This window comes from Geotrypetes seraphini, chromosome 2 (genome assembly GCF_902459505.1).
Source record: "Geotrypetes seraphini chromosome 2, aGeoSer1.1, whole genome shotgun sequence".
In the NCBI taxonomy this organism is placed as follows: Eukaryota; Metazoa; Chordata; class Amphibia; order Gymnophiona; family Dermophiidae; genus Geotrypetes; species Geotrypetes seraphini.
Genome location: NC_047085.1, coordinates 420,875,188 through 420,899,110, shown reverse-complemented (window position 1 = coordinate 420,899,110; position 23,923 = coordinate 420,875,188). Strand labels below are relative to the sequence as shown.

Below are 23,923 nucleotides of genomic sequence, written 5' to 3'. Positions count from 1 at the left end.
GGAAAGGGTGCAAAAAAAATAGAGCAAAAAACCCAGTGTGGATAACAAATGCAGTGAAAAAGGCGATAAGTGACAAGAAGGCATCATTCAAAAAATGGAAAAAGGACCAGTCAGAGGTCAACCAAAAGGAGCACAAAAAACACCAAAAGGAGTGTCACCGAGTGGTTAGGAAAGCAAAAAGAGAGTATGAAGAGAGATTGGCGGGGGAAGCAACAAACTTCAAATCATTCTTCAGGTACGTTAAGGGGAAGCAACCGGCGAGGGAGGAAGTGGGACCCTTGGATGATGGAGACAGAAAGGGAGTGGTAAAAGAGGAAAAGGAGATAGCTGACAGGTTAAACGAGTTCTTCACTTCAGTTTTCACGAGGGAGGACACAACCAACATTCCGGAACCGGAAGGGATCGTAAAAGGAGATCAGGATGAAAATCTGGTCCAACTAGAGGTGAGTAAGGTGGATGTCCTCAGGCAGATAGACAGGCTAAAGAGCGACAAATCGCCGGGACCGGACGGCATTCACCCAAGGGTACTCAAGGAACTAAGGAACGAAATAGCTGAGCCACTTCGACAAATATGCAACCTATCCTTGAAAACAGGAGAGATTCCGGAAGACTGGAAAATAGCAAATGTCACGCCTATCTTCAAGAAAGGCTCAAGGGGAGACCCAGGAAACTACAGGCCGGTGAGCTTGACATCGGTACCGGGAAAGATGATGGAAGCGCTGATCAAGGACAGCATCTGGAAACACATCGAAAGCACTGGACAGCTAAAGCCGAGCCAGCATGGCTTCTGCAAGGGCAGGTCATGCCTCACAAACTTATTATACTTCTTTGAAGGGGTAAACAGCCAGGTGGATAAAGGGGAATCTATAGACATCATTTACCTTGACTTCCAAAAAGCCTTCGACAAGGTACCACACGAAAGACTGCTAAGGAAGATATGGAACCACGGGGTGCAAGGGGAGGTCCACAGATGGATCAAAAACTGGCTGGCGGACAGGAAATAGAGGGTTGGAGTAAAGGGCCATTACTCAGACTGGCAATGGGTCACGAGCGGAGTTCCGCAGGGGTCGGTGCTGGGACCGCTCCTGTTCAATATATTTATTAACGACCTGGAGGCAGGAACAAAATGTGAGGTTATTAAATTTGCAGATGACACCAAACTATACAGCAGGGTTGAAAACATGGAGGACTGCAAAAATCTCCAAAAAGACCTGACAGCGCTGGAAGAGTGGGCCAAAAAGTGGCAAATGAGCTTTAACATAGGGAAATGCAAGGTCATGCATGTAGGGAAAAAGAACCCAATGTTTACTTACAAAATGGGGGGATCACCGCTAGGGGTGAGAAAGAGACCTGGGAGTGATGGTAGACACATCATTGAAGGCGTCGGCGCAGTGCGCCACAGCCTCAAGGAAGGCAAACAAAATGTTGGGCATCATTAAGAAGGGTATCACGTCCAGGACGAAGGAAGTCATCCTGCCACTGTACCGTGCAATGGTGCGCCCGCACCTGGAGTACTGCATCCAGTACTGGTCGCCGTACCTCAAGAAGGACATGGCGGTACTTGAGAGAGTCCAGAGAAGAGCAACTAAGCTAATAAAGGGTATGGAGGACCTCTCATACACTGACAGACTGAAAAAGCTGGGGCTTTTCTCCCTGGAAAAGCGGAGACTTAGAGGAGACATGATAGAAACCTTCAAGATCATGAAGGGCATAGAAAGAGTAGACAGGGACAGATTTTTTAAATTATGGGGAACCACAAGTACAAGGGGGCACTCAGAGAAATTGAAAGGGGGAAGGTTTAGAACAAACGCCAGGAAGTTCTTTTTCACCCAGAGGGTGGTGGATACATGGAACACGCTACCGGAGGATGTGATAAGCAGGAGCACGCTACAGGGCTTCAAAGAAGGTTTGGATAGATACCTGGAGGACAAAGGGATTGAGGGGTACAGATAGGAGTAGAGGTAAATTATAGAGATAGGAGTAGAGGTAAGTTATAGGGAGAGGATTAGAGGCAGTAGAAAAATTAGACAGGGGCACTGTTCGGACAATTAGGCCTGATGGGCCGCCGCGGGTGCGGACTGCTAGGCAAGATGGACCTCTGGTCTGCCTCAGCGGAGGCAACTTCTTATGTTCTTATGTACACCAAATCACCATATATGGGACACAGACAGTGCAAGTCTGTCCAGTACCCACCTTAACTCTTTAATTTACATTCTTCATTTTCTAATTAGAGATCCTATATTTTTATCCCATGCTTTTTTTAATTCCATCACTGTTTTCCTCTCCACCACTGCAAAAGGCTAACCTTACCTTCTAACTCTTCAGCAATGTTGCTCACAAACATATTAAACAGAATCGGCCCCAGTATCGATCCCAGAGCACTCCACTAGTCACCTTTCCCTCCTCCGAGCGAATTTCATTAACCACCACCCTCTGGCGTCTGTCCATCAACCAGCTTCTAAACCAGTTCACAACTTTGGGCCCATGGAGTTTATTTAAGAGCCTCCTATGAGGAACTATGTCAAAGACTTTGCTGAAATTTAAGTAAATTGCATCTAGCGCATGTCCTTGATCCAATTCTCTGGTCACCCAGTCAAAGAATTCAATCAGATTCATTTGGCAAGATTTACCTCTAGTAAATCCATGTTGCCTCAGATCTTGTAATCCATTAGATTCTAAGAATTTCACTATCCTTTCCTTCAGCAACATTTCCATTATTTTTCCAATAATCGAAGTGAGGCTTACCAGTCTGTAATTTTCCACTTCATCCCCTGCAACCACTTTTGTGAAGAGGGACTGCATCTGCTCTTCTCCAGTCCCGCGGAACCTCTCCTGTCTCTAGAGATATATTGAACAAATCCTTAAGTGGACCCGCCAGAACTTCTTGGTGCTCCCTCAATATCCTTGGATGGATCCCATCAGGTCCCATAGCTCTGTCCACTTTCAGTTTTTCAAGTTGTTCATAAACACTTTATTCCGTGAACAGTGCGGAATCCACTCCATTCTCAAGTGTAACTTTGCTATCCAATCAAGGTCCTTCTCCATGTTTTTCTTCTGCGAATACTGAACAGAAGTATTTGTTTAGCATATTTGCTTTGTCCTCATCACTCTCCACATAGCGGTTCATAACTTCTTTCAGTCTCTTAATTCCATTTTTTGTCTTTCTGCTTTCACTAATATACCTGAAAAAATTTTTGTCTTCCTTTTTTATATTTAGTGCCTTTTACTCTTCTGCTTGCGCTTTCGCCAGATGTATCTCTCTTCTTTCAGTTTCATGCGATATTCCTTTCTGTACTCTTTTTCTTGAGGTTTTTAAAAAAATATTTCATGAACGCCAATTTTTTGCCTTTATTTTTTCCGCCACTAGTTTGGAGAACCATATTGTTTTCCTTTCTCTTATTTTTATTTATTTTCTTCACATAAAGGTCAGTAGCTCTTTTTATTGCATCTTTCAACTTGGACCACTGTTTTTCTACTTCCCTAATGTTTTCCCATCCAATCAGCTCTTTCTTCAGGTACTCCCCCATGCTACTGCATGTTTGAAATCCAGGACTTTGAGTTTTGTGTGGCCATCCTCCACTTTGGCTGCTATATCGAACCAAACTACTTCTCAGGTTAGAAACATAGAATATGATGGCAGAAAAGGGCCTTTGGCCCAACAAGTCTGTCCACTCAAATAACCCTCCCCTCTAAGTTCTTCTTTGAAGTGAGCCCACGTGTTGATCCCATTTGTTGTTAAAGTCAGTCACGTTACTGGCCTCAACTACCTGAAGTAGAAGATCATTCCAACGGTCAACCACCCTTTCGGTGAAGAAGTACTTCCTAGTGTCACTATGAAATTTCCCACCCCTGATTTTAGCGGATACCTATCCTATGTTTAAATATGACTTTCTCCATCCCAGAAAATCAGACATATTTTACTGGAAGAAAGAAAACTTTGCTCACCCCAGCAGATTTCTTCTTGTCTTTTCTCTTCTTCTAAAGAAAAAGGAAATTATTAGCCTTTCTACCCTTTCCAGGTCCCAGAGGCAAAAAGCTGATGGCTCACATAGCAGAACAATGATGACATGTACTGTACCTCTTTCTTTCTTGAAGAGCTCTCACTCCCACCCAACACTTTTTCTCTGTGCTTTTCCAGCTCTTTCTTCCAGCTCTAAAAAAAAAAAAAAAAAAAAGTCTAAATTACAATTTCTGATTCAGCAGGCCCAGACAAAGCCCTCACTTTCAAGCCCCCACACATAGCAGTCCCCAAATCCTCCATTTCATTCCCTTTACTTTCCCAGACTGGCATGATGAAAAACTGTTAAGGATGAATCTGCTAGTAAAGCATGAAACTCACCGACCCTCCTGGCAGAGGTGAGAGATAAGGAAAAAACACTTTCCAGGTAAGAAACTCAAGTTGAGCTGATGCCATTGTTACAAATGGTAGCATCAACAAACAGGAAAGAACTACAAGAAGAGTCCAAACAACAGGAGGAGACTGTGCAGATGGTTTCACAGGGAAAAAGAAATTCCATCAATAAACCTGGAAACTCAGTAGAAAAGGCTATAGCCCAAATGACAGGTGTGGTTATACACAGTAAAAAAAAAACCCTGACATGAATCTAGAAACCAGAGGATAAGCAGAAAAAACGTGGACCCTTGACTGACAAAGGGAAAAAATGCAATAGCATTGAAAAGAAGTCTGAGAGATATAGACTCGAGACTACAATCAAACAAAAGAAAAAATAAGCCAAGATCAATACCATCGGCTAGGAAGGTGGAACAGGCAGATTAAAAAAAGACACCAGGAAAAAAACGAAATCACTTTTGATAAGGTTGAGTGGCTGGTGTCCTGGAGACATCCAGAAATCAACAAACGGGCCGAGAAAGATGTAAATGAAAATGATGCAGCCCAAGGAAAAAACCAATGGAGATTGGAATAAATCAAAGATTCCCGAGTTGGAGTGAACCGAGTCGGAAAATTAGAAGAAGAAAGGGCTCCCTAAAAATAAGTTGAAGAACAAGGGAGAATCTATGTTGCCTGGGCCACTATGAAGTAAAGAGAAGCATGGTGGTTACATCTCTCTTGAGCTTGAATAAAATGCTCAACAGGAGAAGTGGAGGGAATGCATATAGAAACATGCCTGTCCAATCCAGGAGAAAAATATTTGTTGCCACTGGTGATTGTGAGGAGTTGCCAACAAATCCACTTTTAGAACGCCCCCTGGAGCAAAAATGGACTAGAGAGTTGTAAAATGGAAAGTCCATGCGGGAGATTAAAGAATCCTACTGAAATTGTCTGCTAGGAAATTCAGCTCCCCATGAATAGCAGCAAGAGCAGATAGCAAGTTGCCTCTCAAGTCCATAAAAATAAGGCCTCCTGAAATAACAGGAGAAAGCCCTAGCCTCCTTGCTCAATTATATGTAGTGTATAACCACTGGATTGACTGTGCAAGGGAGGAGGACTTGAGGACAGAGTAGATGATGAAAAAACAATGAGGGCCTAAAAACATCACTGGAAAAGTTAGGAAATGGATGGGAAAGTTCCGTTCCCTGGCAGTCGAAAGAGCCTGATGCTGCAGATAGCCCATATGAACCCTCCATGCAGAAAAAGATGCAACAGGCATGATGACCATGCAAGGAGGGGACAAATAAAAAAGGGGATTCTCCGAAAAGAGTATAGAAGATCAGCCCTAATTGGAGTACCTGCAGAGGGAAGATAGACATGCTTTGAGAGACGAGCCCTCGTCAGACACCACAGGAAAACAAAAGACCACTGAGGAGTACAAAAACGTAGTGCGACCCATGGCATAATAGAAACAGGAGAAGCCCTGTTGCTCAACAGCACCATCATGTCACTGGTAGGAATGGATTGAAAAAAGAAACAACTGCTGACCCAGACGAATGAGAGAGAAAGTAATCTTAAAGAAGAAACACTCACACAAGAGTGTTGGCAAGGAGTACCCCAATGAAACACAGACATGAATTCGGGTATGTAAACTCAAAAGCTAAAGAAAATGAGATAGTTTGAGAAGGTGTTTGTACCATTTCCCAAGAAAAAACAGCCGGGGAAAAAAACAGAGGTGGGAAAAAAGTATAAGGCCCTGTAATCGAATAGATGTGGCCAGCACAATCAGACAGTTCCTGAAGAATCTGGGAGCAAATACCAGTCGAAAGGAAAAAAACCTATACTGGTAAGGAGAACGGCAGAGTAAAACTGAAAAGTATAGCCCAAAAGCCGTATGAATGGGAGCGTGTGGCGGCTGCCTTGAAAACCAGGAAGCAGAGCCATGCTGAATAATGCGAAAACTAGTCCTGAAGAACTTCTGGACTAGAAAAAATAGATCTGAGATCCAGAAAAACACAATCTTCCCATGCACTTGAAAATCAATAGATAGAAGAGATGAGAATCCCTAACTCCACCAATCGAAGAGAACCTTCAAGGAGAATCAGCAGGAGATACAAGGAAGGATACAAGATCCCACAGAGACTCTCTTAGAGAAAACAGTGTCTGAGAACAGGGTGAAAACATTAAATGTATAAAACCTGCCATATGAAGAAAACTCAGAGAGCTAAGGCTCTTAGTAGTACATGAAGAACTGAAAAAACAGCCTCCGTGAAGGTGAAGACTGCCACTCAGATGGGACCAGAGAATCTCACCTGGTCCTTTGTGCGGAGGAAACATGCACTTCCACTGTTGTTGAGACCTCAGCTAAACTTTGCTCCCAGTAACACCATGCATTGCTCTCCTGATCTTGCTGCATAGCAACTCCTCCTGTCTATATTCACATTGCTGCTGAGGCCTCACCTAAGCTCTGTACCAGTGTCACAAGCATTATTCTCCTGTCCTCAATGCAAGCTGCTCCTTTTTGCCTGTACTTCCTGATGCTCTGCCTAAGCAAAGCCTTCAGCATTGCCAACACATTGACCAACATTTCTTATTTAAGTTAACCCCACAGTGGCATCGCACCAAAGCAGCATGACCAAGGAGCAGATCCTACTCCTTGTTGCATCCTATATTATCTCTTTCATACCTCTCAAGTAAACCTTAATTTGAGAAGTTACCCATTAATCTCTCCTAGATGTCCCCTCTTTACCTAATGCCATGCTTATTTAGTCCCACTGCAAAGAGAAGACCACAAACCTCATTCATTTTTTCCTCAAATTCTGCCAAGGCTCTGGAGCCTTTCTTTTTCTTTTCTAGTTGTTCCTTTACTTCTTCCCTAAAAAACAAAATAGGACCAAATTAGAAAGATGTTCAAGCAAATCAAAAATCTCAGCCACCTACTGACATCACTGTTTAATTTGTAGGAAATGAATATCTAATTTCCACTGCTTTCAATTCCTATTCCTTATAGTGGAACAGAAGAACAATTATTCTAAAAAAGCAGTTGTATTTGACAATTCAGTAATCTCAAGGACAACCACAACGGCACTGCCACTTATGTCACCAAATTTGTTTACTAATCCAAAGGCCAGGGGTGGCAGGAAGACTTCAAACAATGAGACTGAGATGCAAAAGCCTGAATTATAAAACTCCAGCTGGAATTAGGCCAGCGCTGGCCAAGCAACGCTCATTGTACAAGGAGGTGCATTGCAGAATTTATGGCAGGACAAAAATGTACATTTTAAAATAAAATATGACTCAAAGAGGCTAAGGAGACAGAGATCAAGTTACTTAGGGGTTTTTAATTTAATTCTCAAAGAAGAAATTAGATCTTACCTGCTAATTTGTTTTCCTTTAGTCCTTCTACACCTGCACAGACTCCTACCAGAAGATTGAGACACAGAACCACTGAGTGTTTCAAGTAAGCCTATAAGTGAGTTGTACAGTCACATAAAACCAGTCAATTAATGGCCAAGCAAATATCCCAAAGGGGGTGGGGGCAGGGAAAGAGGAAACAAACCACATGAATACACCTCTCAACATGCAGAGTCCTTGGCCACAAAGCGTAGACAAGACAGTCCCAAATAAGCAACCATGCAATGTCACACCGAATCTGCCCAATTAGCCTCAATCCTCTCTTGGGCCCTTTATGTTGTCATTTTCCTTTGCAAATAAACAAGATTATACAAAAAAGAACAAGCAATAGCTCTTCGCATCAACACCCCTGACACTCTCAAGAAAACCCAGCAACAACCACTTCAGCTCTTGACGGTAAACAACACAACAGGTAAGAATATGGGTGAGGTCTGTATTCATCTAGAACAGTGTTTCTCAACCCTTGGGGGATACACGGGCCGCTTGTTGGTGGCGGGCCTAGCTGCTTTTGGCGGGGATCCCTCCCTGCCTGCCCCCCCCACTGCTGAAGCCGCTGCCGGGGATCCCTCCCTCCCTGCCCACCCCACCCCCCCACACTCCTGAAGCCGACCCTGTTACTTCGTTGGAGCTGGAGAGGTTCCCTCCTTCCTCAGCAGCACTCCATGAAGGGATGCAGGAAGCGACCACACGCTGCATAGCTGATCTGGAACCTTCTCTCCGATGTCAGAATTGATAACAGAGGGAAGGCTTATGGGCCAGCCACGTGCAGCGTGTGAATCACTGCACATGCTGTCCCTGCATGGAGTTGGTGCTGTGGAAGGATGGAGCGAGTCCATCTCCAACAAAGTAACAGGGTCAGACTCAGGGGAGAGGGGGGTGTGAGCAAGGCAGGCAGGGATCCGTTTCTGTGGACAGGTTGGGTTGGCTTTGGGAGAGATGGGTGGAGGCTTCTTTGGACAGGTTGGCTTCAGGAAGGGGAGATGCAGGTGGGGCAGGCAGGGAGCAGCTTCTGTGGATGGGTCAGGTAGGCTTCGGAAGAGGGAGGGTGCGGGCAAGGCAGGCAGGGATCAGCTTCTGTGGATGGGTCGGCTTCGGGAGAGGGGGGCAGGCAGGAATTGGCTTCTGTGGTTGGGTCAGTTTCAAGAGGGGGGGTGCGGGCGGGTGAGGCAGGCAGTACAGGCTGGGATACCCAGCGTGCATCTTAATGTTGGAAGGCAGGGAGGGGGAACGAACTCAACACAGAAAGCAGGGCATGAACATGGGACAAAGAAGTGAAGGAGGAACTAACTTGGGTCAGGAGGGAGAGAATAGAAAGGAAGAATTGTTGTGCATTAGTGTGTGAATGAGTGAGTGAGAAAGAGGAAAATTTGCCATAGAAAGAAAGAGGAGAGAGGTAAAGATGCATGGGGAGAGAAGGATGAGAGGAGAAATGTTGGATATGGAGGTGGAGAGGGACAGTTTGAAGGAGATGTAAGTGGGAGGAATGTCAGACATAGTGATGGAGGGAGAAATGTGACATTGTGCTGGAGAAATTTTCATGGGGATGGTGGGCAGTGGTGAAAAATGCTGCACATGATCTGGGGAATGAGAAAAGGAGAAATGTTGGATGTGGCAGTAGAGGGGGGCTGGGAGAGATGCCTCGATCTCTCAAAACAGATGAACAGTGAGAGAGAGAGGGGACGGCATATTGCCAATAGGGGTGGAGGAGAGAGGAAGAAAAGATGGACTCATGGAGGGACAGAAAGAGAGAGATGTTACTTGGGAAAGGAATGGGGTCCAGAGGAGAGGAAGCGTACAGGAGGCAGAAAGAAAGAAATATTGAATGCAACCAGAGACTCAAGAAATCACCAGACAACAAAGGTAGGAAAAATAATTTTATTTTCAATTTAGTGATCAAAATGTGTCAGTTTTGTGAATTTATATCTGCTGTCTATTTATATCTGCTCTATATTTGTCTATTTTTCTATAGTTGTTACTGATTGCATATTTTAAAGTCATCTGCCTTGACCTCTTTGGAAAAAAAACAAATATAAATTATAATTAACATTTTCTCTGCGTAGAGGGCGTGGCTTGGACGCGAACTCAGATGGTTGGGTGAGTGAATAGCTCCGTGTGCACACAAGCCAAATTATAGAAATACTACAAAATAACTAAACTCTAACAGAAAAAAAGACTAAATAACATCTAAATATGGCATCTAGCAAACAAAATAAAGGAGAACCGAAGGCTGGAGGGTCCGGTACAGGAAGCAACAAAAGATCAAAACTGGAGCCCTGCACTCCTCCTTCAAATGTACCGTTACCAACAGACGAAAGCCCCGATGTTATGGAAGAATTACGGCAAATAAAAGAGATTGTTTTAGACAGCAATAAAAAATTACAAAAGGCAATGGATGATGCTGCATTACTCACTAAAAGAGTGGAGGTGACAGAAAATAGAATAACTATTTTGGAGGAAAACTCTGAACAAATAAATATGGAAATGAGACACAATAAAACAATATGGAAAGAGGTCACAGAAATGAAAAGAGATCTTGAAGACAGCAGGAATCGTGAACGAAGAAATAATTTAAGAATTATCGGGATGCCGGAAGGAGTAGAAAGAAATGACCCTATTACATTCTTGGAACAGTTTTTGCCTAAAGTGCTCCCATTGAAATTTAAAACTGCATTAGAAATCGAAAGAGCACACCGGATTCCAATCCAAAGAAAAAATTCACAAATGGGCCCAAGAAATTTTTAAACTCCTGAGACATCAACAAGCAGTAGAAATTTGCCAATTAGCCAAAGAAAATAAAAACCTCAAATGTCAGGATGCAAAAATACACATTGTCCCTGACTTTGCAAGAGAAACGGCATTGAAAAGAAAACAATTTCTAGACATGAGACCCCAATTAAGATCCATGGGGGCTAGATATGGACTATTATATCCGGCAGTAATGAAAATTACAATTAATAATACTACTCAAAACTTCTCGGACCCCAAAAAACTACAGGAATTTATTGAGCAACATGAACAACCAATGTCTTCTTAAGTACATCTAAAAAGATCTTATCAAATTTTATTATCTACATAATTATAACTTTTGACTTTAGATAATAAGATAAACAGGAATTTTTCAGTTAAAACTCAAATCTCAAAACTTCTAAAACAACGGATAAAATTGCACGTGGATGGAACTATAATTTGAAATACATGCAACGTTCTTAATAAGAAGCAAGAAGAGAACATCATATTCATGCCAGCTTAAAGACATAATTCTTATCTAATCTTCATAATAAGATTCTGGAATTTATAATAAAAACAGACTTACATGAGGCATCGTGGAACTAGAGGAATTCCGTTTAAGATCCTGACGCAGAGCCCTGATTATAGCTCATAGACATTGAATTAACATAATTGCTGATTGGCTAAAGAAACGCAAGGGGCGTTACTTACGGAAAAAGAGGAAACTACTTCAATCATAACAACGAATATAAAGTCAAAAATGAAAACTAAATGTGATTGGCTGAATTGAAAGATTTCCTGTTGGAGGATGTACTTCCGGATAGATATGCGTTTCAAATGATCGAGGAAATATATATACTTCTTTATAACTTAGCCTCTCAACGTAAACACAATTTAGCCTTTTACAAACTGGCATAGATACACAACACTGATACAAGATAGGAAAGATCCTGTTACAATGCAGTGGATTAACTTAAGAATATTTTTAACAAGATCACGAAGAGAAATTAAGCATATCCATGAGCCTTGATGCATTGGAACAGAACTACGTAAGAGGGTCGAATAATGACAAGAGTTGTTCTTGACACCAAACAACATTTAATCTGGAACTAATCCACAAAATAAAAACAAGACATCAAATAAGACATTAATCTAACCAAACATCGATAAGACATGACAACTGAAATCATATAGATGCTCAAGTTCCCGTCTTCTGGCAATGTGTAAACTTAAAATTATTCACTTTAAACAATATAATACTAAAGTGAAAGATGTTTCTCTCAAATTGATATTTCAAGATGATAGCAATGTTATTAATTTGATATGATGGCATTATTAGTTTTCAGCTACGAGTACTGCAAACCTATTTATCTTGCCTTATCGTAGATAAACATTACAACTTTGCATCTTATCACTCATGCAATTTTATACTACACAGATAATTAATTAATATTTCAGGATAATAGTAATGTTATTATTTTGATTTGATGGCATTCTTGGTTTTCTTCTTAAGATTTCTCCTATATTTATGATTCATATATTCATATATAAATATAAATAAATAAATAAAACAATATTTATAAATCTTAACTCATCTAGATGCAAGGACTTATACAATATTAAAGATAGAAAACAAATTATAAATAAATAAATATAGATAAAATTCCCTTACAAATCCTATACAATACTGATATAGATCCTGAGATTTTATATTTAGGTTTAATAGAAGGGAAAAATAATTGTAGTAATTATAGTTAAATCAAGAAATAGCTTGTGGGAGTTATTTATACCTAACCTCAATCTGCGTATCCAAGTTTTCGTATATATAAGGGGGAGGAAGGGAGGGTAATATTTAATAAAGGGATGGGTGAGGGTAGGGATGGGGACATTATAAAACATTTAATACACTGGGATAAGTTAATAAAAACAAATATTCATTGTTCATATTTGGAAAAAATATATTTTAACAATTTAAATGGATATTAAGATTCTATCTTTGAATGTTAATGGTCTAAATCATATAATAAAAAGGAAAAAAGCTTTGTTATTTTTAAAAAGGCAAGATGCGGATATATACTTTATACAAGAGACCCACCTCTCAAATATTGAATCGAACAAGTTGGAAGGAGGTTGGGTCAAACATTGTTTTTATTCACCAGCAATAGGGAAAAAAGCGGGTGTTGCTATTCTAGTAAATAAAAAATGCTCTGCTTCATTTAAATTAAAAGCATCAGATATTCATGGAAGATGGGTAAATGTGGAAATGAACATGGGAAATACTACCATGACGTTGTTTAATATATACGCCCCTAATTCGAACCAAAATGAATTTTTTAAGACTCTTCAACAACTGATATTACCACTGGCTACTTCAAATTTAATAGTAGCTGGGGATTTTAATGCTGTTATGGATCCTCTATTGGATAAAAACCCAAGTAGATATATGAAATCTATGGGACTAGATAATTTGATACAATCTTGCGATTTGATAGATATTTGGCGAATACTTCATTTTGATGGACGGGAATTTTCTTTCTGTTCTCATGTTCATAATTCTTTTTCAAGAATAGATTATATTTTTATTTCAAATAATTTGGCACATCAGGTGTCAAAAGCTGCCATTGATCCAATAATTTTATCTGATCATGGTGGGGTCTGGATTGAAATTAAGATTACAGATCAAAATACCAATAGACCAATCTGGAAGTTTGATAATACCTTGCTTGCTGATCCAAAATATTTGAAAATCTTCAAATAAAAATGAATGATTATTTTCAATTGAATGATAAAGATGAAATCTCTAGAGAAATATTATGGGATGCTTTTAAGGCATCAATAAGAGGACAAATAATTTCTTATTCGGCTTATCTTAAAAAACAAATTAAAAAAGAATTTTTAAATTTAGAAAAAGAGATTAAAATTTTAGAATTAAAACTTATAGAAAAATGGGAATATTCTACTCAACAAGAATTGTTAAAACTTAAAGGGAAATATAATGAGATGTCATCAAAATTGATCAGAAAAGATATATTTTCTCAACAAGCTTTCTATTATGGTAACTCAAATAAGGCGGGAAGAATATTGGCAAATTATCTTAAAGCGAAAAAAAGGAAACCAAAAATAATTGCCATTAAAGATGAAAATGGTGAAACATTAACACATATCAAGCCTATTTTAAAACAATTCCTAAGGTTTTATAGATCTCTTTATTCTTCCGAGACTTATTTAGATAAAGAAAAAGATGGTTTAGAATTTTTGAAAATGTTAAAGGGTCCAAAAGTTCCTGAACATGTAAAACGAAGTTTGGAAGAACCAATATCACTAAAAGAATTAGGAACAGCTTTGAAATCCCTTAGAGTTGGATCCGCTCCAGGTGGTGATGGATATACAATAGAATTCTATAAAACATTTCAAAATTTTCTATTACCCTATTTATTAAATCTATATCAATACCAACTTAATAAAGGTTCTATTAAAGGCACTATAGCAGAATCTTTAACTATTGTTTTGCCAAAGCCAAATAAAGATCCCACTTTGATTTCAAACTATAGACCAATATCTTTAATAAATGTAGATGGTAAAATACTAGCAAAAATATTAGCATTAAGATTGGCTAAAGCTCTCCCTCATATTATAGGTATGCATCAAACAGGATTCGTTGCTCAAAGACATTCATCTCATAATACCAGATTGGCATTCCATAAGTTATACTTAACAAAAAAAATGAATGAGCCTACTTTTGCTGTTTCTTTAGATTAGATGCAGAAAAGGCTTTTGATAGAGTAGAATGGACCTTTATGTATCAGGCACTGGAATGGTTTGGTATAGGTCCTGGATTCATACAAATAATACAAACATTGTATAGCTCCCCTTCTGCTAGATTATATATTAATAATACTTTTTCAGAAAAATTTAATTTACAGAGGGGAGTTAGACAAGGTTGTCCCTTATCTCCTTTACTGTTTGATATTGTTTTAGAACCCTTAATATTAGCTATCCAACAAGTAAAGGAAATACAAGGTATACCACATTCAGATAGAGAATATAAAGTATCTGCATATGCAGATGATTTACTATTATATTTGAGGAATCCAGAATCTACCATTCCACATTTACTTGAGTTGATTGAGAAATTTGGAAAGTTCTCAGGATATAAGATAAATTGGAATAAATCAGAAGTTCTTCCATTAAATGTACACTGTACAAAAGGATTATTTGATGCATTCTCTTTTGTTTGGAAGGAGGAGGCTATTTAATATCTGGGAATTTGGATTACAAAAACAGTGGATGAAATAATGAAAAGTAATGAAAAAAAAATATTACAAAAGGTGACAGAAATGTGTGAGCAATGGAATCCTTTGCATTTATCTTGGTGGGGAAGAGTACAAACTGTTAAAATGATGATTTTGCCTGTAGTTTGTTACCAAATGGGGATGATACCAGTTTTCTTTCATGAATCTTTTTATAAAAAGTTAAATAGGATATTGACAAAATTTATTTTGCTTGGAAAAAACCCCAGAATTGCTTTAGTGTCGTTACAAAGACCAATTGTGAAGGGCGGGGTAAATTTTCCCAATTTTTATAGGTACCATCAAGCCTATATTTTACGTCAAGGTATGTATTGGATCCTCCCAGAACCCACTGATAATATTCCAGACTGGTTCTGGTTAGAGTGGAGACTTATGTTTCCCTTGCGTCTTAGTCATGTAATTAGTATCAAAATGCCAAGGTTATATAAAGAGCATAAAATATTTATGGATACTTGGAAAACTCTAAGATATATAAGTAATCTAACTCCTATTCCAATAAGTAAATCAACAACACAAACAATTTGGTTAAACCCCAAGATCAAGGTTGGCGGTTTTAAAATCATCTGGAAACATTGGATGATAGCAGGTATTTGTATTTTGGATGATGTAATACAAAATGGTAAGTTGCTGGAGTTTTCACAATTGCAACATAAATTTGATCTTAATAAGTCACAATATTTTAGATGGTTGCAATTGAAGCAATCCATTCAGGCAGGGTTCCCTGAATGGAAAAATCTTACTAATTATCATAGTTTGGAATTCTTATGTTTCCAGATGGATTCAACAGATCATAAAGCCGCACAATGGTATAAATTAATATCTGGATTTATAAATAAAAAACCAAAAAATGGTCTTAGAGACATTTGGAGCATTGAGATAAAGCACCAAATTACTGCATCTCAATGGCCACGACTTTGGTCTTGGAGGTTAAAATGTACAGTGTCAGCATCCATGAGACAAACTTGGTTTTTTATATTGCATAGAGCTTTTTGGACCCCTGTTCGTTTACAAAAGATAGATAGTTCCAGGTCTAATAGATGCTGGCACTGTCACGTTGAAGTCGGAACATTAGACCACCTTTTATTTTATTGTCCATTCATCTTAACATTCTGGAAGTCAATTTGGCCTCAAATCAATAGGATGTTAGAAAATCCGGTAGCCTTAACATATGATACTATTTTATTTGGCACAACTATGAGAGCAAGAAGTCAAATTTCGGCAAGCAACAACAAATTACTGTTTATTTTAACTGGAATAGCAATACAGCAAATAACATATAATTGGAAAAAACATGACATGTTTAAACTACAATTTCTGGTGGAATTCTGTATGCCATATATACAAAATGGAACTCACCATTGCAACACAAAAAGGCTATGTGAGTAAATTTCAAAAAGTCTGGGGACCGTTAACAGATTTCTGTAATGAATGATTAACTTTTCCCATGATAAGATATTTGAATAGAGGGGAATGGGGTGGGATTTTATTTCTGATTATTACATACTATATGAATGAATTTACAATAAAATTGATTTTATGTATTATTGATTGGGAGGGAGGGGTGACGGATTATTATATTCAATAAGAATTATATAAATTTAGATTTCTTGCATAATATTATAACTTTATATAATATTAATTTTCTAAAGAAATGTTAAATTTGATGTTAATATATGAGTTAATCAAGTGTATACAGTGGTGCCTCGCATAACGGACGCCTCGCACAGCGAACGCTGCGCACAACGAACTTTATGTCTTGATTCGTACAACGAACTTCGTTTCACACAACGAAGTCGCCCGAGCTGCATCCTTCCGCGCAGGCACTGCGCTTAACTGCCCTCTCTCCGCCTGGCTCCCTCTTGCCCCCCCCCGACTCCCCGACACGATCGGGGCAAGAGGGAGCCCAAGCCCTCTTGCCCCCCCGACTCCCCGACACGATCGGGGCAAGAGGGAGCCCAAGCCCTCTTGCCCCCCCGACTCCCCGACACGATCGGGGCAAGAGGGAGCCCAAGCCCTCTTGCCCCCCCGACTCCCCGACACGATCGGGGCAAGAGGGAGCTCAAGCCCTCTTGCCCCCCCGACTCCCCGACACGATCGGGGCAAGAGGGAGCCCAAGCCCTCTTGCCCCCCCGACTCCCCGACACGATCGGGCCAGGAGGGAGCCCAAGTCCTCCTGGCCACGGCGACCCCCTAACCCCACCCTGCACTACATTACGGGCAGGAGGGATCCCAGGCCCTCCTGCCCTCGACGCAAACCCCCCCTCCCCCCAACGACCGCCCCCCCCCAAGAACCTCCGACCGCCACCCAGCCGACCCGCGACCCCCCTGGCCGACCCCCACGACACCCCCAACCCCCTTCCCCGTACCTTTCTGTAGTTGGCCGGACAGACGGGAGCCAAACCCGCCTGTCCGGCAGGCAGCCAACGACGGAATGAGGCCGGATTGGCCCATCCGTCCCAAAGCTCCGCCTACTGGTGGGGCCTAAGGCGCCTGGGCCAATCAGAATAGGCCCGGGAGCCTTAGGTCCCTCCTGGGGGCGGGGCCTGAGGCACATGGGCCCAACCCGACCATGTGCCTCAGGCCCTGCCCCCAGGAGGGACCTAAGGCTCCCGGGCCCATTCTGATTGGCCCAGGCGCCTTAGGCCCCACCAGGCGGAGCTTTGGGACGGATGGGCCAATCCGGCCTCATTCCGTCGTTGGCTGCCTGCCGGACAGGCGGGTTTGGCTCCCGTCTGTCCGGCCAACTACAGAAAGGTACGGGGAAGGGGGTTGGGGGTGTCGTGGGGGTCGGCCAGGGGGGTCGCGGGTCGGCTGGGGGGGCGGTCGGAGGTTCTTGGGGGGGGCGGTCGTTGGGGGGAGGGGGGGTTTGCGTCGAGGGCAGGAGGGCCTGGGATCCCTCCTGCCCGTAATGTAGTGCAGGGTGGGGTTAGTGGGTCGCCGTGGCCAGGAGGACTTGGGCTCCCTCCTGGCCCGATATTGTCGGGGAGTTGGGGAATCGGCGGGGCAAGAGGGCTTGGGCTCCCTCTTGCCCCGATCGTGTCGGGGAGTCGGGGGGGCAAGAGGGCTTGGGCTCCCTCTTGCCCCGATCGTGTCGGGGAGTCGGGGGGGCAAGAGGGCTTGGGCTCCCTCTTGCCCCGATCGTGTCGGGGAGTCGGGGGGCAAGAGGGCTTGGGCTCCCTCTTGCCCCGATCGTGTCGGGGAGTCGGGGGGGGGGCAAGAGGGCTTGGGCTCCCTCTTGCCCCGATCGTGTCGGGGAGTCGGGGGGGCAAGAGGGCTTGGGCTCCCTCTTGCCCCGATCGTGTCGGGGAGGCGGGGGGCAAGAGGGCTTGGGCTCCCTCTTGCCCCGATCGTGTCGGGGAGTCGGGGGGGCAAGAGGGCTTGAGCTCCCTCTTGCCCCGATCGTGTCGGGGGTGCCAGGGACCACACGGAGTCACCCACCGTACCACCCGATTCGGGTAAGCGCAGGTATCGGTGGGTGGCTTATTTGCGGGGGGGTGCCTTATTTTACATTTTTTTTTCTAAAAAGGGGGGGCTGTCTTATTTGATGGCCCTGCCTTATCATCGGGGAAACACGGTAGAAAAAAAAAAATGAACAGTTAAGTCCCAGTTTTTGCCGCTGAGACTCTGCCCTCTCTCACTGTAAAATTAGACTCTACTTAGTCTGTCTTTAAATTTAAAAAATGTGTGTTGTTTTAAAAAACAATTATGTTTTTAGATGTATCTAAATAAAAATAATAACCAAAAATTTATCTTTTTTTATGTCATCTTAGCATATTTTATGCTGCAGAACGAATTATTTTTTTTTACATGTATTCTTATGGGAAAACGCGTTTCACATAACGAACGTTTCGCATAACAAACTTGCTCCTGGAACCAATTAAGTTCGTTGTGTGAGGCACCACTGTATATTCAAGTGTATATATTCAAGTGTATATATATTGAGGTCGCCGTACCTCAAGAAAGACATGGCAGTACTTGAGGGGGTCCAGAGAAGAGCGACTAAATTGATAAAAGGTATGGAAAACTTTTCATACACTGACAGGTTGAAAATGCTGGGGCTTTTCTCCCTAGAGAAGAGGAGACTTAGAGGAGACATGATAGAAACCTTCAAAATCCTGAAGGGCATAGAGAAGGTAGACAGGGACAGATTCTTCAGACTGTGGGGAACCACAAGTACTAGGGGTCACTCGGAGAAATTGAAAGGGGACAGGTTTAGGACAAATGCTAGGAAGTTCTTTTTTACCTAGAGAGTGGTGGACACATGGAACGCGCTTCCGGAGGTTGTGATAGGCCAGAGCACAGTACGGGGGTTCAAGGAAGGTTTGGATAAGTTCCTGAAGGATAAGGGGATTGAGGGGTACAGATAGAAGCAGAGGTAGGTTATATAAATGGTCAGGAACCACTTCACAGGTCATAGACCTGTTGGGCCGCCGCGGGAGCGGACCGCTGGGCGCGATGGACCTCTGGTCTGACCCAGCGGAGGCAACTTCTTATGTTCTTAAGTTTCTAATGAGTTTATTTGGAACACTTGTTGTAACATAAGAAAATGAATAAAGATTTATAAAAAAAACAAAACATTTTCTCTGCGTACAGTGTGCTTTGTGTTTTTTTATTTTTGTGGTTACCATTATGTATTAATAAGATTATATTGTGTGCGCATATGAAAAATGGATGGAAGAAATTGCATTACAATTAGTACTATTATTATGGGGGTGGAGTCTGGGGCGTAGCTTAGGCGGGGGTACTCGGTTGGTATTTGTTAGGCTTAGGGAGTACTTGGCTTGAAGAAGTTGGGAAACACTGGTCTAGAAGGATCAAAGGAAAGAAAATTAGCATGTAAAGACCCAATTTCTTCTTTAATAGCGTCTCTCTAGACCAGCACAGATGGGAAGTACTAAAGCAGTTACCATCAAAGCCCTGCCTACAGATTCCCATCCTGTTGAACCTACATATCCAGACAGTAATGACAAGTAAAGGAATGCAGCAACTACTACATTGCTGCCTTGCAAACATCTATCTGAGAAACCAAAGTGTGTCCCGCCCCATCACCTGAGCCCTAACAGAATGAGCCTTCTGGAATGAAAAGACCAGCTTGCCTTTGAGCAAATAAGTCAAAGCCATTGTCTCTTTAATCCACTTTGCAATTGTGGCCTTGAAAGCCACTTCACCCTTCCTATGACCACCAACGAGAATGAACAAACGCTCCAACTGGTAAAATTTTGCAATATCTCCAAAGCACTCTCCAAAACATCCAAGCAGTGCAGACACTGCTGCTGCTCCAAGCCCCCTAAGCTCTTAGCACTGGCAGGGACACTGATTGGTTTACATGAAACACTATACAGACCAAACAAGTGGAAATCCAACAAGATACTTCCAAATGTGATCTTTATTGACAGGGAATCATTTAAAGACTTAACGCTGCAGGTGTTTCGATACAAAGTACCTTCTTCAGGAGTATACAAATAAATCAAACAATCTATTTACATATAAAAACACATAGAAACTATAATAAACTCTAAAAACAGATAAAAATATAAAACATAAATACCTAAAAATAAATCAATACTTGCTCAGAGGTGATCAATACCTTCACATGTGCAAACAGAACATCGATTCGCAGACCCATTTTTTTTTTTAAAGTTTGCTATCATATAAAAAAAGAAAACAAATAAGAGTCAATGATTCATGTAGCGTTAATAAAAAACATAAAATACAGGCATTCAAGTTGGACATTTCATGAATCAATTAGACAAAAATCAATGAATCATGATGCACTAACAATAGAAACACGAAACACAGATATTCAGATTAAACACTTGATGAAAAGCCAGAGACAGTAAGAGGAGCAAACCAAGGCAAAAAGAAAGGAGAAGTGAAGAAGAATTCATAAGCAATATGTACAAAACCAACAAAAGAGGCAAGTTACTAAAACAAAACATTTCTTGGCTGTTGTACTGCAAAAAAAAAAAAAAAGAAAAGTGAAAGTCATTAGAAAGAGAGAGTATGTTTCTACCTTTGTCCATGACAAGAATATATTTAGACATTGTTTTAAGAAGATTAGCGGAGCTTGTGGATATTGCAAAACCCACTATGCAAGTAGGACAAGAATCAGCAAGGTTAAATAAAAATGCAATTATTCACTGTATGGAAGGAGCCACACTAGCAACTAGCAACAAAACGTGTTGAAAATGAAACTTAGCGCATGCTCACTGGAGTATTAAAAACAATGTTTCATAAATATGTGATGCGAGAATGCTCGTCACCATTTAACCAGATACTATACCATAGGGAGATTCATAGCAGTGAAAAAAAAAATCACCAAAACAAATTGTTTGATTATTTGTAAATTCCTGAAGATGGTATTTCTTTGTACCAAAACGCTTGCAGCGATGAATCTTTTTGAATCTAAACTAAACCTTAAGTTTATATACCGCATCATCTCTATAAAGATTGAGCTCGGCATGGTTTACAGGAACTTTAATATAAGGAAGGAAAATATAATAAGAATTAGTGATTATAAAGAGGGTAGCGAGATTTACATTTTTGAGAATAGCAATGATTCTCTGTCAAGAAAGATTCCATCTAGAAGCATCTCGCCTATTCCCACTTGTTTGGTCTGTATTTTGTATCTTCGTGGGGACCTTGTGTCACTTTTTCTGGTGGATTACATGAAACACTGACACCACCTAGAGAAGAAAGGAGGGAACTAGTCCAAGCTCCATCTTATCTTTGAAAAACAAAAGACTGCAGTTTGGAAATTCTCCACAACAAAGACATGGCCACAAGAAACATCGCTTTCAAAATAAGATCCTTTGGACACCAGCTCAAAGGGCACAGACACCAAGGCCATCAAAAAACCAAGTTAAGATCCCAAGGGGGAACAGAAGGATGCAGGGGAAGATTTAAAAAAAAAGCTTCACTCCTCAAAGGAAGCAAGCCACATCCTGATGAGAGGTTAAGAACTTGCTTTTAATTGGACGCCAAACACACACCAAGACTGCAATCTGAATTTTAAGGGAAAACATGGCAAGGGCTCTGTCTAGCCTTGTCTTCTGAAAATCCAAAATTTACAGTGGCCCTCCACTTCGACCCCAGGAGACACCAAAAGGAAGACAGAGACAAAGGAAACACATAGGCTTACCACTCCTACCATTTGCTGAGACCGAGAACAGATTGGTTTCCATGGGACTGCACATCTCACTTAAAGGCTTACTTGAAACTTGGTGGTTCTCAGTCTCCAACTGCTGATAGGAGTGCAAAACTCAGCTCTGCCAGTCTAGAGGGACATTATAGAAGTTTAATGGGCATCTACATTTAGTAAGGTCACATATAATAAAAACTAGTATTTTATGTGCTTTAATTGCTGGAGATAACATGAGCTCACATATCCTAACAACAATAAGACTAGGAATGAGTGGAGGAAAAATGAAAGTAGTGCAAATTAAACAAACACAGATTCCATATTCAAAGAAGAGGACTATAGGCAAAGAAATCTACCATTTATACACACGAGAGGCAAGCAAGGGAAGTATCAAACTTTTAGAGACTTTTGTTGCTCAGGTGCTTGTAATGGAATAATGTTGCTGGATAAAATCACATTCTTCTCAGCAAACAAAAATAAGAAAGCAAAGACTACAAAACAGAATCTATATGGGAGAAGTCACCTCTGCAGACTGGTACAAATACCAAGAATTACCCAGAACTTACCATGTAGGCCTTGGTCTGTTCAGGTAGTCCTGGATAGTTGGTCCCCCTGATGAAGGTGGACCCCGTGCACGAGCCATGGCTATGGGATTCATGTAAGCCTGAAATGCAAAAAAAAGATCTTATAACAGTGGTTCTTACACCTATCATAGGGGACCACCTCCAGCCAGTGGGTTTTCAAGATATCCCTAATGAATATGCATGAGACACCCTTGACTGTACATCCTCTCAGTCAGAAGTAGAAGAGTATGGATTCAGGCTGATCTTAAGACTTGGAAATCCATCCCAGCCCTTCTTCTTCTAGTTAACTTTTTAAGAAATAACTTATATGAGAATGTATCTTTTTTGTCCAAAAAACTGTAGCTCTTTTCTTAAACTTCATTGGATGTTTTAGTGCTGTAAAGGGGCCTGTCAATTAGAAAAAGGCAGTATTAAATTAATACATGCTCTTCTTTTTATAAAGAGTGGGTTAGCATTCCCACCAGATAATAAAGGCTCTCTCTCCCCCTCTGCAAACCCCCCCCTCAAAAAAAAAAAAAAGAGAAAATCAGAATTTAGTAAAATTGAGCAGTTCCACAAATGAAACTTTCTATTCATCTGTGTTTTTCTGTCACTGATGAAAGCCCACTGCTACTCAAGCTCTGAAGGTCACAGCAGCACAGCAACCTTCCAGACACAGGGCAATGGGCTGCAGTAGCACCAACCCCTTCCTCCACCCCGAAGGATGATTAGAACTGATCCAACGTCCATCCCAAGGCTCATGGGAGCATTACAGTGGCCGAGCGAACCCCCGCTTAGGAGTCCGGGGACGCTGCCGACACTCACCACACGATTGTCTCTCTTGCCCATGTTGCTCTTAACGGAAAGAACGGAGACCAAAACGGGCCAGAAGCAACGGCTGCGGTACCACCGCCTCCTCCTCCTCCTCCGCTCCTACCGCGCGCGCGCGCGCGTACTACACGGGTCCGGGACAAGCTTAGCGCCGGATCGCACAGGCTCACGGCCCGCCACCCTGCAGCGCCACCTGCAGTCCCGGGGTCGCAGCGCTGCGCCACACAGTCATCCACAAACAGAGCCACCGGCGCCTCCTACAGCACATATCGGACGGTTGGGAAGAGCAGAAGAAATAATAAGTGAGAATTCAAGGGTCGGACCTCCCCCCCTTACTACACCACTGACAGAAAGGTACAGCAAGATGCTACATATCTAAAGTGCCAAACAATAATGCTTCAAATACATTTCAAATTCGAGTGGTGCTCAGAATCCAAGATGGATGAAAAAACTCGATGTGGGGACGAGCCCCTAAAGAGCTTCTTACAGAATCTATCATTGCACCATAGTAAAGTAAAAGATGATTCAAAGTACTTATTGAAGATACTTATATCTGTCCGTATTCCATATAGTGAAAAAGATTGTTATTGTCCAAGTTTTAAATAGC

General features: G+C 41.6%; 1 protein-coding gene across 6 annotated transcripts in view; it reads right to left on the bottom strand.

The window, feature by feature from the left end:
• Positions 1-23,488, bottom strand: part of FAM133B (family with sequence similarity 133 member B) — an 89,046-nt gene extending 65,558 nt beyond the window's left edge. For 4 of the 6 annotated variants that reach the window (XR_004538129.1, XM_033931134.1, XM_033931137.1 and 1 more), the window contains exons 1-6: positions 23,311-23,488; positions 22,489-22,586; positions 7,706-7,750; positions 7,127-7,205; positions 4,079-4,153; positions 3,946-3,978 (exon numbers count right to left, since the gene is read on the bottom strand). Coding sequence is in view for 5 of the 6 variants with exons in the window: in XM_033931134.1 (XP_033787025.1) it covers positions 3,946-3,978; positions 4,079-4,153; positions 7,127-7,205; positions 7,706-7,750; positions 22,489-22,586; positions 23,311-23,334 (354 nt within the window). In the remaining variant the exon portion in view is untranslated. The remainder of the gene's footprint in view (positions 1-3,945; positions 3,979-4,078; positions 4,154-7,126; positions 7,206-7,705; positions 7,751-22,488; positions 22,587-23,310) is intronic. The other 2 variants (XM_033931135.1, XM_033931136.1) reach the window with 2 other exon arrangements.
• Between the last annotated feature and the right edge of the window lie 435 nt (positions 23,489-23,923).